The 15209-nt window shown below is 42.5% G+C and overlaps 1 protein-coding gene and 1 long non-coding RNA gene across 2 annotated transcripts in view; one reads left to right on the top strand and one right to left on the bottom strand.

Moving 5' to 3' along the window:
• LOC146798632 (uncharacterized) overlaps positions 1–12302 on the bottom strand; it is a 118842-nt gene extending 106540 nt beyond the window's left edge. The window contains exon 1 of the long non-coding RNA XR_014968735.1: positions 12045–12302. This is a non-coding gene — a long non-coding RNA (uncharacterized LOC146798632). The remainder of the gene's footprint in view (positions 1–12044) is intronic.
• Positions 12085–15209, top strand: part of TMEM179B (transmembrane protein 179B) — an 85174-nt gene continuing 82049 nt past the window's right edge. The window contains exon 1 of the mRNA XM_085625953.1: positions 12085–12271. Within this exon, the coding sequence (XP_085482079.1) occupies positions 12176–12271 (96 nt within the window). The 5' untranslated portion in view covers positions 12085–12175. The remainder of the gene's footprint in view (positions 12272–15209) is intronic.

The raw sequence follows: 15209 nt of genomic DNA, 5'->3' as shown, positions 1-15209 counted from the left end.
CCTTGCTGCCCAGCCTACTGACACGCCTGAGGAGGAGTGATCTCCATGTGTAGTGGCTCCTTGTGGTGGGTGGTGACGACATGACATACTCGCCTATTATACGGATAGAAGTGAATATATGGTAGCGGCTATAAATTCAATGTAGCATGGAACAGTCTCATGTATGCACGATGTGCCTCCCCTTTGAGCACCCAAGGAATGTGAAAACTGAGATTTGAAGGATGTAGTGTTGGATGAAACTGAGGGAGCTTGAACAAGCATCTGGATGAATATGATCATATTTTTTTTCTTTATGTAAATGGATTCGACTGTCTCAACTTATAATTGATAGTACAAAATGAAATGTCTGTCTGAACTATAATGTTTAGTGGGCAGCAAAATGAGTGCTGCACCCTAGCAGCAAGTATTTAATTTATAGGCACTTGGTGTTTGTAGTATCATATACAAGACACTTATGAGTAAAATAAATATATCAATGCGAAGTAAACCAATTTACCATATTTGGAAGAGAAAGAACAAACACTTTACCCTTGGTTAGCAGGAGTAAAGCGCACAGAGTCCTAATGGCAACAAAAAATGGGTTCAACAAAAAAAGGCAAAAAAGATGGGGTGATCCTGCGGCAAGGGCACCTTTCCATAATGACCCCCCGAGTCCAAAAGCTAGGATAGACTAATCAATACCTTACTTGCTCAATCAATAGAAAATGAGCAATTTGATTCCTATGTAGTGCACTTGTCAGTTCTATGCCCCTCAAAGCCTAACTGTACCCCTCCGTTGCCATCCAACTGGGCCACTACACTGGCCTATGGGGGACCCGTCTCCTCATCTGCAGAACCCATCTGTGAGAGTCCTGGACTTAGCTTGTTTACAGAAGCCTCACAGTAGGTAGACAGTACCTCCATGGCCAACAAGGTGGTGTGGTCCATTCTGCCGCCTGGACCAGATGTCTGTCCTCAATCCAGGAAAAACTCTGCTCATAAGAACAACAGCTGACAGAGGCCACTGACAGCTGTCGGTGTCAAGAGCCAGGCCTCTGGCCATCCACTGCCAGGCAGAGGCTCCCAGCTGGGCATTGGGCAGGCCTCACTTACAACCAGGAGTCCCATACTGGCTCCTGCGGCGTCTCTGGCCTCTTAGGTTTCTCAGAGTAGTGGCAACAGCCCAAAGTGATAGGCACCCATCTCCCGTTTGCCATCCCAGGGTTGGTATCCTGACACTGGCCTCTCAGCCTAGAGTCTGTACTCTGCGGTTGAACATGTGCCTGGAAAGCTAGGACTTCCAGAGGGGAACAAAAGTCTCCCTCATGAGGAACACACTTAGTGTCATGCGGGGGTCTGCCTGATGCAGGTCTTCGGTCTCTGGGACAGCATAGGCAGCACCTCCAGATCAGAGGTGGCTTCACCAGGGTCAGTCTTGGGGTGCTCTTGTCTCAGCGCTGGTAACACCTGAACCACTGGTTCTTCCACTGTGGATTTCCTCCACCTCCTAGCCCTTGTTCTCGATCTGGGCCTCCAGACTCTCAGTTTGGGAGCAGCAGCCCCAGAAAACTTGAGCTTCTTGGGCACACTGTACGTCTGACCTACTCAGCTCTTCTATCACTGGCAGCAGTACATTTCCAGAGAATCCAGCCAATGGCCATCTAGGGACTGACCATGACCCTCCTATGAGCCACTTCCCTTCACTCCCCATTCCAGGGAGACCAGAGACATGAGTGGGCAAAGTCCTGCCGATGTGCCTGGGTTACCCTGCAAACCTGTCTTAGCAGATGAGGTTAAAGAATCTGTACATGCTTATCATGAAAGGTTACTGTTAGCTTTTAAGCAATACAGTGGTGATGAGAAATTGAGTGAGAAGGATTTAAGTCATTTTGTATATCGATTTGTTTATGGTTTAAGACCTAAGGTAAGCGAAATAATCAAACAGCATACAGTGGATTGGCAAAAGAAAAAGATAGATGAAGTGTTACGACATGCAAAATATTTTAGTGATGAAATCGAAGCCAAACAACGCAAATTGAAAGAGAAGGTGATGTGGGCACAAGTTAAGGTAGCGGAGAGACACGAAGCCCAGTTGATTGAGCAAGCTAATGGCACGGGCCAAGTTAGACAAAAGCCTAATATTGGAAAAGTAAAGAGACAAATCAGCTTAGAGGAAGCAAAAAAGAAATGGCCATGTCATAATTGTGGAAAATTAGGGCATTGGAAATCAGAGTGTAAATTGCCCCCGAGTGCTAATGGTGATAATGCATCATTGAATCCACAGGTGCAGAATGAGGTGAGTTGCCAACCGCCGCGACAGCAGCAGGTTGTTACCCAACAGTGTCAGGTGCCAAAGTCACCTTTTCCACAGAGCGTAAATCCTCAGAGATACAGTAATGAGACAGGATTATACACCGAGGAACAGGTAACGAAGCTACCGCGCGCTAGTGCTGTTTCGCAGTATTGGCTGCAGCGCGATGAGAGTGAGTCAGAAGAGAGTTATTGAAGGTGCCTAAAAGAGGAAGAGGAGTGCGTACTTGGCGCAACTCTAGAGGTAGACCAGACAGGACCCTTTGTGGATGGAAAGGTAAATGATGAAAATATTACATTACTAGTAGATGCTGGTGCTACTCTTTCAACTGTTAGATCAGCTGACGTTAAAAATCTTCCTCTGTCTGGTGACACAATCCAAGTAGTAGGAGTCTCAAATAGACAGATAAAGACTTATCAAACTGATCCTGTTAAAGTTAAAATAGGCAATTCACCGACATGCATCGATTTGTCGTGTGTGATACTACCCCGTAAATTTGTTAGGGAGAAATTTGTTGTGCAAAATGAATTGCACAATCTTCTGTACCCCTGATGGCATAGCTTTTGAAACTCCTGATGAGGATGTGCTGTATTGGAGGACCATGGCAAATTCGGAACCTGAAACTACTGAGGCATTTGTTGTATTTGATCCCGAGGGATTGCCTCAGGAATTGAAGAAAACAGTGAAACCTGAGGTATGGGATTTCACAGGAGAAGATATGGGATTGATGAAAAGAGTAGACCCTGTGAAAATAACCGTAAAGGAAGGAGTAAGCTACCCGAATATTCCCCAGTATAAATTGACACCAGAAATAATTGCAGGAGCGCGCCTGTAATAGACAAGATGATTGAACAAGGAATTTTGAGAGAAATAATGAGTAGTCCATGTAATTCACCAATCATGGGTTTGAAGAAGCCTAATGGAACTTTTAGGACAGTACAAGATATGAGAAAAGTGAAAAACATTGTTGTACCCTGCTGTCCCATTGTACCTAACCCTTCGGTAATCCTATATCAGATTCCTCATGATGCGGAATGGTAAACAGTCATCGACCTGTGTCATGCTTTCTTTTCTATCCCATTGCACCCCGATAGCCAACAAAGTTTTGCGTTTAGGTTCGGCGAACGTACTTTGGCATGGTGCCGTATCCCACAGGGGTATACAGAAAGTCCATCGATATTTAATCAGATTCTAAAGAAGTCCTTGGACAGGCACATATAGGTAGGGATGCCATGATTAGACTTTTCAAACAGACCTGGTATAACGCCAAGTTCCTGCTTGTAGCTGAGAGCCTGTGTCAAAGATGCCTTATATGTCAGCAATACAATCCAGGAAGAAAAACAGTGGTGAGTTTGGGAACTATAGGACGGGAGGGAGGTCCTTTCACCAGAATGCAGATTGATTTCATTGAAATGTCCCCATGTAATCGGCTAAGATATGTCCTGGTAGTTGTCTGCCTGTTTTCACGTTGGGTGGAAGCTTACCCGACTAGAAGGAGCAATGGAGTTACTGTAGCAAAACTCCTATTGAGAGAGTTCATTCCTAGATTTGGATTCCCAGTAACGATTGAATCAGATAGAGGAAAGCATTTTCAGAACGAAATTATAAAATTGATTTGTGAAGTATTGAATGTACAACAGAAACTACATTGTGCCTATCGCCCAGAGGCTTCTGGAGTAGTGGAACAAATGAATGGCACCATTAAAAACAGATTGGGAAAAATGTGTTTGGCCACAGGTCTAAAATGGCCAGATGTCTTGCCTCTAGTGCTCATGACTATTAGGTCGATTCCTGATAGGAACACTGGCCTGAGCCCCCATGAAATTATTATGGGTAGAGCAATGAGACATGTTTTCATTCCTGTCAACAAACTACTGCCTATATCTGATGACTTCGTTTTGGATTATTGCAAGGGGTTGGCTGATTCCGTTCATTCTGTGTTTCATCAGGTTGGACCGGATGCAACCACCCTTGAAAAGAAGCCAGCTCATGATTTGAGTCCTGGAGACTGGGTGCGAATCAAAGTGCATAGAAGGAGAATTTGTCTGGTCCCACACTGGGGGAAACCACGTCAAGTGATTCTTACCACGACGACTGCTGTGGAGTGTGCCAAGGTAAAGAATTGGATTCACGCTAGTCATACTCTTCGAATCCCGGGTCCTATAAATCGACCTGAGGAAGAGTATTTGGAAGAGTCTGATACCAGTTCTGAGTCAGAATCAGAGGAAACAAGAACAAGACAAACCCCAAGAACGGGAGAAGCGGAGCTGAGCCAAGTTGCGGAGCCGGAGAACATACCACTGAGAAGACGACTGGAAATTTCTGACACTAGCTCTGAATCAGAGACTGAACAGGTGGGAATACAAGAAAGAATCAAAGAGAATATTGAAGAAACTGAGCAAGAAATTCTTGATAAAGAAGCGCCAAGTGCAAGCATAAGAGAAATTCCGCCTGAAATCGTAGAAATAGAAGGTGAGGAATTAGATACAGAGAGTGAGGGTAAGATTATTGCGGCAGACCCCCGAGGAGGTGTAGGGACAACACACATCCAGGTAAAAGAAGGGACAGTTAGTCAGCAGGAAGATTGCGTGGAAGATACATGAGGAGGGAAAAACGTAGATAGTGAACCTGAGGTCCTGAGAATAAAATCTAAAGAAAGTAAAAATCAAACCGATACAGAATATGAAGAAAGTGAAGGAGAAGACCAAGGAGGATGAATCTTGAGTTAAAGAGCTTGGAAAACAGAGCGAGGTGAGAAGGGGAACAGGTTGAAAAGACCGCTGAAAGAGGAAATTTGGCTTAATAAACTTAAAAGATTGAGATACCGACTAACGAGAGTAAAATCTCCTAACGCTGAACAAGTGAATGAAGTGTCAAGTCAAGAGAAATCAGAAGACACTGATCAGGCACACTTGAAAAGAGAGAAGAGGATAAAGAAACCCAACCAGAAGTACAAGTCACCAGAGTGGACGTATGTGGCACTTCCTGATATACAAGAGGAAGCAGACAGCCAAGGAAGGCTAGGAGTGACTGTACCGGAAGTGGTTGAAGAAGAAGAAGATTCGGAAGTCCTGAGAGTTATCTTATCTGATATCAGAGAAGAAACAGATGATCAGGAAGTTCTGAACCAAGATTGTGAAAACAGAGACAAAGACGATCCATGCACGGATTGAAGTGACAAAGAAAGACACAGAGAATTTAAAACACTGGACAAGACACGTAACTGAAAGAACCAAATAGGCACTCAAAGCCTTATGTTTAGACAAAATTAAGTCGTGAATGAAAAGTGGCTAAGTCAAAAGGCACTGATCATTTCCGAAATGGCAAAAACAGAAGGTAGAAAACCTACATGTGGGTTTCTCCGAAGATGGTGCAGAGTGTGTTGTTGTTGTACAGGATTACTAATGCTTCTATGGATCATATTAGCAATAACGATTTCATTTAAGGTGACATTTGAAAGAGTAGAAAACCACACTGAGAACAGGACTAATAGAGAAGAGGTTTATGATACTCATGTTACTAAACTGGTAGATAGAACAGATTTCCATAAGGATAGTTCTATAAATGATTTTTCTAATAATGTTTTTTCAAAGTTGCTGTACGAATATATGTAAAGACTATGGAAGTTAGAGATTGCTATGTTTGTATGCAGTTACCTGCATCAATGTCAGAAGGTGTCACCTATCATCACCTTCCTTTGACATATGGGATAACTCGTAGTGTATTAGCAAGCTTGTTCTATAGAACAGGATAATTAGAATATTATTATACCGATGTAGATAATGTTTTCTCGCAGATACCTGTAGTCCCTGAACTAAATAACGTGATTCCTGGTAGAAATTTAGGTGAATTTTTCTTAGAAACTAGAGAATTAACTTTAGAAGAAGTGTTTAGGAATAATCTTACTTGTAGTTTGAGAAAAGAAGAAAAAACTTTCTTGAACATGATAGAGGAAAGGAGAATTAAGATGCAAAGAAAAGTGTCTGGGGAAAAGATGGAAACAACATTTTGGGATGCTGAAAAGGAAAACCATTTAAAGGGAGAAATAAATCCCGCAATGGCTTTGGATTGGCCTCAGACAGGGAAATTGTGCTTCAGTAGAGATAAAACTGTTTATGATAATTACTTTGTAGGTGCAAGTGAATGCCATGATATATATAAAATCATGGGAGGATGGGGATTTAAAGGAGGAAATGATCCGGTATTCCCTGGAATATATTACATCTGTGGGAACAGGGCTTATTAATGGTTACCGGACCACTGGTATGGTACATGCTACCTAGGCCTGGTCTTCCCAAATATATTTCATATGGGAAGGGGAGAGGACGGTTTGCACGAAATAGGTAGACACCTAACACATAGAAGGAGGGAGAGTTGGTCAGAAATTGTAGAGGATATTTTTGGAGCACTGATACCAGCCGTTGGAATATCTCTGAATGCACATACAATTAGAAAATTGTCTACAGTTGTGTATCGCTTATCGACAAGCACAGCTGGAGGGTTCTTAATGGTAAATACCGAAATGGTTGCCATGAGAGCCATGATTATGCAAAATCGACTTGCCCTTTATATTAGCCAAAGAGGGAGGAGTCTGTGCAATGCTGAAGGTACAACATTGCTGTAATTATATTCCTGACGAGAGCCAAAATTTAAAAAAATACATTAAGAATATAACCGATTTGAATGTGGAAATTGTTCCATTGGAGGTTGAAAGTGTTTGGGAGAAGCTTGGTAAAGGTTTTTCTACTATAAAGGGTTTATTAACAAAATTAGGTAGTTCATTTGTAGGAAAAATACGAATACCAGTGACTTGTGTGATAATACTGATCTTAAGAATAGGGTGTGTATGTGTAAAAAGAAGAAAATTACAAAACAGAATAAAAAGAGAAATTGTGAAAAGAAAGGAGAAGGAAATAAGAGAAAGAGAAGTAGGAGATATAGAACTAGAAGAATGGCAAGAAAGCATGTACAAGAAAACAAGACAAGATGAGATGGGAGATACTATGATGTAACGTAACAAAGTGTAAGGGAACTGAGTAATCATTTCCGCGAACAATTTTAACATTTATTGGGTTTTGTGGTGATGTTAAAAATCACCAAAGGGGGGATCGATGGAGCAGGTAAAGCAAAATTTTGTATACCTCCTCTATTTTTGCATGAAATATTAATTACGTAATCATTCTAAATATTAACTTGTACTAATTGTGTGAAGTAGTATAAATAATCAACAATTGCACCTTAATAAACACGAGTTACACGTGGGACTAAAATGCTAATTGCATGGCAAATAATTAAATGATTAACTATGGCACGCAAACTAACTTTAGGATGTGTTGAAATAGAGAATTGCATGATTCATGTTGCTTTTGTGATGGTTTGTGCTTCCAGTGCTGCAGAATGGTGAATATTATTGCTTTAAATGTTGCTACAAGCTAGGAAAATACTAATATATATTGGGATTAGTGCGGGTCAAAACATTAGTATCTTAATTTCCATATATTAATTACTGTTATGTTTGTTTTGCTTAAGTTGGCATTCAAGCCTACTAGGCCGCAATACTTAAAATGAAGTTCGGAAGTGGCCACCGTCATGTGAGCGCGATGTCTACTGCGCAGACTCGGATGGCTCTGAAGATCTCCAAGCGACCTCCGACGAGAACCGAGATGTTCCTTGTCAAGGATAGGAACATGGAGGACTGCCAAGATAAGGACTAGTGTGAATGACCGAGGGTACAATGAAAGACCTGTACAAGGAAGCTTGCATGCTGTTACTTCGGAACTTTTGCCTGTGAAACTACCAAAAAGAATACAATTGAGAAATGTCATGCCCGGTCTCGTGGGAAACAGGCAAACCTGGGAAAATTCAAGAGACTTACAAAATTCAGAGAATTCAGCCAATCAGAACACTTTCTACCCCTAAATTGTTGCGCATTGTACTAAAAGTAAGGAGGAAAAGAGTATAAAAGAAGGGGATTTAGAAGAGGGGGTGTCGGCTTCTGTTGGTGTGGAGGTTGATTTGCTGGGTTGTTGGTCCGTTGGTTCGATCGCCCAGTCATTTGACTGATTCCTAGGGACTGCGGCGAGCTGAAGAAGATTTCCTGGATGTACCTGGGTTTTCTTAGATTATAAAAGGACGATTCCATCTGAAGGGATTTGTTTATTGCTGTGGGTTGACTGGTTCTTCTGGAGGTGGTCGTCAATGTTCAAAACTTAGGTAAATATAAATGTTATGTCAATTTATGTTAAAGACCAAAGATTGGAAATCGCTCAATAGAGAAATTATTTGAACTGTAACCCTGAATATGCCAACACAAAGTGAACTAAATTAGATGAACTAAAATTGATTAATAAGAAATTAGTTTGTGATTCTTTAATAAGGTATTGAAAGGTTAACCGAAAAGTTCCGAAGCTTTAAATGTGTTTTAGCTGGTTCTAAATCACCATCAACCAGTCCAATTAATTGGTCCATCGACCAAAGTGGCGGAGTGCCTTGATGTTAAAGATAGGATTCTATAGGTACAGATGTATATAATGTAAAGGAATTACTCCCAATAGGTAACAAGGTACCCCCACATGTCTAGCGCTTTTTCCTCCTGTGCACAGATTCGAGTGAGACGTATGAGTGTTGGTGTTATGGGCCCCACCAATGTATGAATGAGTTAGTGTGATGGCGAGTCTGTGACATAAGGAGGATATGTAAATTTGCCCTTTTCCGCTGGAGCAGTTTTCCAACTTGGAAGCACAGTGGTTCATAGTCATGTGGCAGAGAAACAGGATTTTATACACTTGATATGATGTGCCCGGCATTGAAATCAAGCCAGATCTCATTGCTAAAAAGCCCTTTCAATGCCAGGGGTATAAGTTCATGCAGAGCTGCCACAGTAAAATGTCTTGATCCCACGGACCCTGGGCTTAACTGTAAAACGATGAGATTCTTGTTCTTATATGAAAAATTGATTAAAGCAGAGAACTCGACTGGCTAGGGCCACGCATATAGGAAAAATATCGAACTATAGAGCACTGTAGCACTTTATGTCATTACACTTTCAACTTTTAGCATTCTTTTTATTTTTGTATGGTATAATTTAATGATGCCCTCGACTAACAAAGTTCAAAATCAATTGAATATCTAAGGACAATGCAAAACAATAAAGAATTAAACATAATGTGTCATTAGTATCAAAGCTCAATTCAGATCTATTTTCTGTTAGCCTTTTTACTAACAGTTGAAATACCAAAAGTCACTAAGGAGGAAGAGAACACATACCAGAAATAGAATATGTGATGTGTAGTTTTTAGGTCTCGCCTGAGCCAGTGCGCATGCGCTGCGAGACTTTTTGTAAGGGGGCTTCAAAATGTGACCACACGCTTGTGCGTGTGGTTTGTTTTTGGTCAGAGGCTATTGGCCTTTGCATGTGTCTTTCTAAGAAAGACAGTATGCAATTGGGCAAAGGCGGGTGTATGTCCCGCCTTTGCACCGCCCACGGCCTATTGCTTGCGGTTACCCACACAGGCACCATCTGTTTTGAATTATCGTGCCCAGACAATTCAAAACAGATGTCTCGCTGTGGCGCGTGCACGCGCACCACTCATGTGCTTGTTTTCCCCTTCACGTTACAATGTATCCAGCCTGTCAACCATGGGAATACCAGCAATATTTTCCACATATTTTTTTCAGTATCCTATAAATGTTATTTGACGACAGCTAGCCACAGCAATATGAGGTGTCCTGATATATCTGCAGTTAAATATAAACCTCTAACACAGGTGACTCCACGATGATCTTGGGAAAGGCAATTACTGTGTGAAAATGTGTATATTCAGCGGTTAGTGTGCCTAGAAATGTTTGTTACACTTCGAAATCATTAGGTGGTGATGACGATGATGTTACCAATGCTAAAAATGTTCAGAGAGCGATCTACTTCTGCACTTACATTGAGTTGTAATTTTTTGATAGTATTTTTAAGTTATGGCACTCAGTTAGTTTAAGGGACTTTGTATAGTCTGCATTGGAAACTGTTGGATCGCTCTTTTGTTGACGTCTTGGGAACAAGACATGGCAGTGTTATTGTAATTGCTGAGCTGATAATGTCCATCCTAATCTGCCAATATCTGTGTGGAGGCCGTTGTCCTTCTCCTGTCATGCTGCTGCCCCCCTCCAAACACACACACGCACTCACAATCACACACACACTCTCTCACACACTCACATTCATTCGCACTCACACGCACACACACACACTGTCTCACATTCACACTCACTCTCACACTCTTCCCCCATTCGCTCTCTCTCACACCCCCCCCCTCCCCCCAATGCTAATGCGGAAGCATGAACGGGGCACCGTGAAAGCATGACCTGGGACTTTGTCACTTTGGTTGAAGACTTCTCTACTTTTGAAGTTGAGTTCAGCGTGAGTGACGCCTCATCAGTTCCAGACAGCGCTGACATCACAGATGATGAGCACGAATTAACTGTCAATCACTGAGAGCCGCAGGCCGCCATTTCTTATTTCTGTGTCCTGCCTCAGCTTTCAGCAAAGCGCTGCTCCCAGCTTTGTGGTAGGAGGGGCATTGTGTGGCTGCCTGTTGGAACAAGTTTTGAATTACCAATTATGTAGCCGTTGATTAAAAATCACCCCAGCAAATTATAGCGCAGGCCCCATCCAGCCCCCGTCATTGAGAAACAATGCAATTTCATGCATGGGGCGCGCGCGCTCTGCGGAGCTCAGCACGCACAGCGTTCCTTTATTCAACGCATACACGAGAGAGGCCTGGAAAGCCTTTACATTTGCATCTATACATTCATTTTGTCACATCGTTGATTAAAGCATATGGTGTTTCTCATTTGTGTTGAGACCGGAACTTTTATATATGAGAAGCATTTTATTATGTCACAGTTGTTAGCCGCTCTGGCGGTATGAAATTCATGGTAATGTTTTTTATTAGTGTTTTGGAAACCACAGTAAATCTATTCTGTTCTAATTTTTTTTTAAATATTCTGTGTTGACAATGCCTTTTACCCCCTTTATTAGCCAGTGTTGTAGATTAAATTCTCATCCGGAGCACCCACCACGCAACACATATTAAGGGAAGGTCAGCGCACGGTGCCCATCCCCGAGTCTCATTAGGCTCCAGGGACCACATCCCCTGGAGCTGAATTGAACTGAAAAAGAGAGAGGCCATCATTCCCTGGGGCCACAGGTGGGTGCCCCATTGCCTACAAGGGCACCCTCAAACCACTGGTTGGGGATTGCTGGGGGAGCCCCAGGCCCCCAGCTGGCACCCTGTGTGATACGGGAGGCGGCATTGCTCCTGCTTGGAGGAAGCCGTTGTGTTTTGTATGCTCCCTCCGCATGGAAGCAATATCTGTTCAAATTAGTGACAGTAATGTATATTTCACTGAACTCCACCATAACATTGCAATTTAACTTGAAATAACAAAGAGGGAAATGGGTCCCCACACTAATGATGTAGTAAGAATAACAAGCAATGGCATAGCCGATAGGTCTCGCCTTTAGGACCTTAGAAGTGTTTGGTTATGCAGCACAATATCCTTGGTGCAACAACATTAACTGTTGCATGGCTAAGCACTTATAAGGTCCCAGAGGCGAGACCTATTGGCTATGCAAATGCTTGTGTTATAAGCCTGCTAACTTCTATTGGGGTGCCGTGGCGTATGACGTTTGAAGCATGGAGCGGATCTCGTTTTATGACGTCAGTGACTAGGGCGGAGCCCCGCCGCTTGCTGCGCTTACCGGTTTTCTGAGCTGCTTTTACTGACTTGGTTTCTACGGGGGTGTGACTGGCCATGTCCTGCTACCTCAGATGAGGAGTCTCTTATCGACGTCACTTCCGGGGTGTCTCCCTCCCCCCCTGTTCCGGAAGAATGGCGCTGTCCTGGCTGGAACGCGCGGAGCTGCTGCTGTACGCAGCGGCCTTTATCTGCGGCATTATCAGCGCGACTAGTCTGACTGTAGGACAGGTGAGGGTTATGGCCAAGCGACCAGAGGCGATACAGGCTGGACGGGTGGTGCTATTTGTCAACAGTGGGTCAGGTGAGGGGGTGGAGACGAACGTGCAGAGGTGGGGCTTAAGAGCAACAGTGGGCGGGACTTTAAATGAGTTAAGTGAGCAACGGCGTAATGGTTTATAAAAAGGCTAGTACAGAGTAGCACAAATGCTTGAGAACAGTCAGGGGATCAAAGCGAAGGGATCAGGGCAGGGGCACAGGAGGAGCCAGAAGTTAGGTAGACCCATGAAATGTTTTGGCTCAAGTGATGAGGGTTGTTACCGCTCACCATATCTTCATGGGCTCTGCTAGCAGATCCGGGCTTTCATGTTACTACTTAATGCATTATGGGTATGTTAGATACGGTTTTCGATTGCATTATTAAGCTAAGACGCCTGGTAGCAATGATTTATACGTCTCGTTCCTGTTCATGACACCAAAGATGGTTACATGCGTGAGTTGACCAGAGGGAGACATCAGAAGACAAGGGTCTGAGTCAAATTACAGGGGAGTGCCATCAGATTTGCATAGAGAAATTTAGAGGGACCAGAAAGATGGGCGGAGTTGACTAATCATGTGATACTGAACAGGAAGAAGCAAATTTGACCATAAAGAAGCACATGATATAGTTGGGTCAGATGACCAAGCACATCGATTGCCTCTAATGGAGCATTCCAGAACACTTACTTTTGTAATGTTCTTCTTTTGATTAGAAAATGTGATTAGAATTGTTCCTATCCATGAACTTAATACACCTACACAATTCCTGTATTATGTCCCCTCCTCTATCTTTGTTTCCCGTTAGTACATTCCCACAGTTGGAAATGTTGTTTTCCTTAGAATGTTGAAAGGTGGTAACATTCTAACCTGTCAGGAGAGCCAGAATGAAGTGATGGGTTTAGAGAGGAGATGTGAATAAAGCGTAGTAGATTTCACCTGCAATTTCCTGTCTTCATCACAGCACTTACAAGGGCAGTGCAGCATGAGTTTAACAAGCCATACAGAGGTCTTTGGACCCAGCAGTACCTAATACCGCTCCTGTTCTTCCCTAGATAGCACATTTGAGACCTTTTGTTTTCTATCAGTAGGATTAGAGCCCACCCATTGCTTTCCATTGATTGGCTTCATTGACACTCTCATTTGCTTAATCTTTATTGGTCAGCTGCTGTAGGCTTCCTTCCTCTTTGTTTTTTTTGTCCCTCCCCTGGATCATTGATGCTTTACTTGTGTCCACCCAGTTCTCATTTTGTTTGCCATTACTTACCTTGTTTTGACACTATGAGGCACTCGTCATTTTATCAAAAACGTAGTATCTGGTACAGTGTACATTACAGAAAGAGAAATGTTTCTGGGTAGAAAGAATTTGTTCGGTACTTTGACCTCTTCTTAAGACAGTCCCATAAGCTTTAGCCAACATGTGTTTCGTCGTAAACTGGGAGATCTCCCCAACACTTTCTCAAGGCTAAAACAATAAAAAAAAATCAATTGTAGCAACAATATTTGCAGACCTTCTAATAATCTACAAACTCGAATTCTTTAGAAAAACACCCTTCAGTGAGCATACACTTGCAAAAGCATGGAAAACATAAAAAAAAAAAATTGTGGAAACCCATGACAATTACGGATTCAAATAATTCATGCTTGTTGTTATTAATATGAAACATTATTGGATTTTCATTGATATGTCGTGCGCAACGGAAGGGGGGATACAAAAAAATGTGATGGTTCTAACCATAGATCCTTATACTCCAATGGGAACGTACAAGTGGACAAGTCCTTCATGTGTATGGGTGCAGTATAACTGGTGAGGCTTTTTCTAATGTGTCTGACTCGTAGGAATTGTGTGTGTACCTCTTAAATTCCTGAGATCGTAAATATGGTCTTGTAGTGTGACAATAAAATTGGATATAGCCGACAGTCTACCAGTCTATAGTAAAAAGGTGATAAGAACGATAAGCCAGAATGTGCCTACCTCAGTTGTGATTGCAATTTCATCTCCAATATCTAATGTTCAGCCTTAATGTGGAGATATTAGCGACACAATTTGCTGGAGAGTCTACCCTGTAAAGTGACACGGATCACTATAATAGTACCCAACCTGATGCGATGTTATGTATATCCAAAAACAGTCACTAAAACTGACAATATAATTCGTGGCTTACCAGAGTATAGGTTTTGTAGCGTGATCTTTATTATAATAGGTGCAGAGAGATAATCTGTTGTCAGTAAAAATCGCCTCTTGATATCCTTCTCAATATTGTGATTGTATATTTACCTGTAATATAACAGAAAACCAAGTAATCCGATTGCAGTATGACCAAACCATACCGTAATTCTACAGGCCATGAGTATTGGAAATGGCAGGGGGCCTACCACACTGAACGGTTCAATATCTTATTCATGCTGTATCCCAAAAATATGTGTGGTCTCCTGATAGTAAGACTATCTTCCTCTGCCCTGTTCAGTAGGAATTAGGTGACCGGGAGAGTCCTCCCTAATGAAAGTAAAGGCAGATGGAACTTGATCAATTCCCTGCTGCTACCACGCGGGTTATAACCACTAAACAAGAGAATGTTTCGTTTGTTAGCCGAGAACGCTGTATAACGCTTACCTAGATGAAGCCCTGTTGCTTGTGTCTGAGCGAGTGTGCTGCAGATCAGCCTTTGTCCCGGGCGCCAGACAGGCCGAGCTGCGTTCAAGGCAGTGTTTGGTTGAGGGACTGAGCAGTGTTGGTAAAATTACAAGGACACTGTGGTGAGACCCATAATACTCAGGCTAAAAAATTAAGATTCCCCAAGACTGCCAGCCCCACCTTCATTGGCTGAACTGGAGTCATGTAGCATCTGTTTGCCTTATGGTGCTGCTTGCTTTAATATTGTCTGGGCTTGTTTTAATATTTATACTGTTTTTT

The sequence above is a fragment of the Triturus cristatus genome, chromosome 9 (genome assembly GCF_964204655.1).
Source record: "Triturus cristatus chromosome 9, aTriCri1.1, whole genome shotgun sequence".
Classification (NCBI taxonomy): domain Eukaryota; kingdom Metazoa; phylum Chordata; class Amphibia; order Caudata; family Salamandridae; genus Triturus; species Triturus cristatus.
The sequence above is the reverse complement of the archived record's forward strand: the minus strand, read 5'-3'. Positions and strand labels throughout refer to the sequence as shown.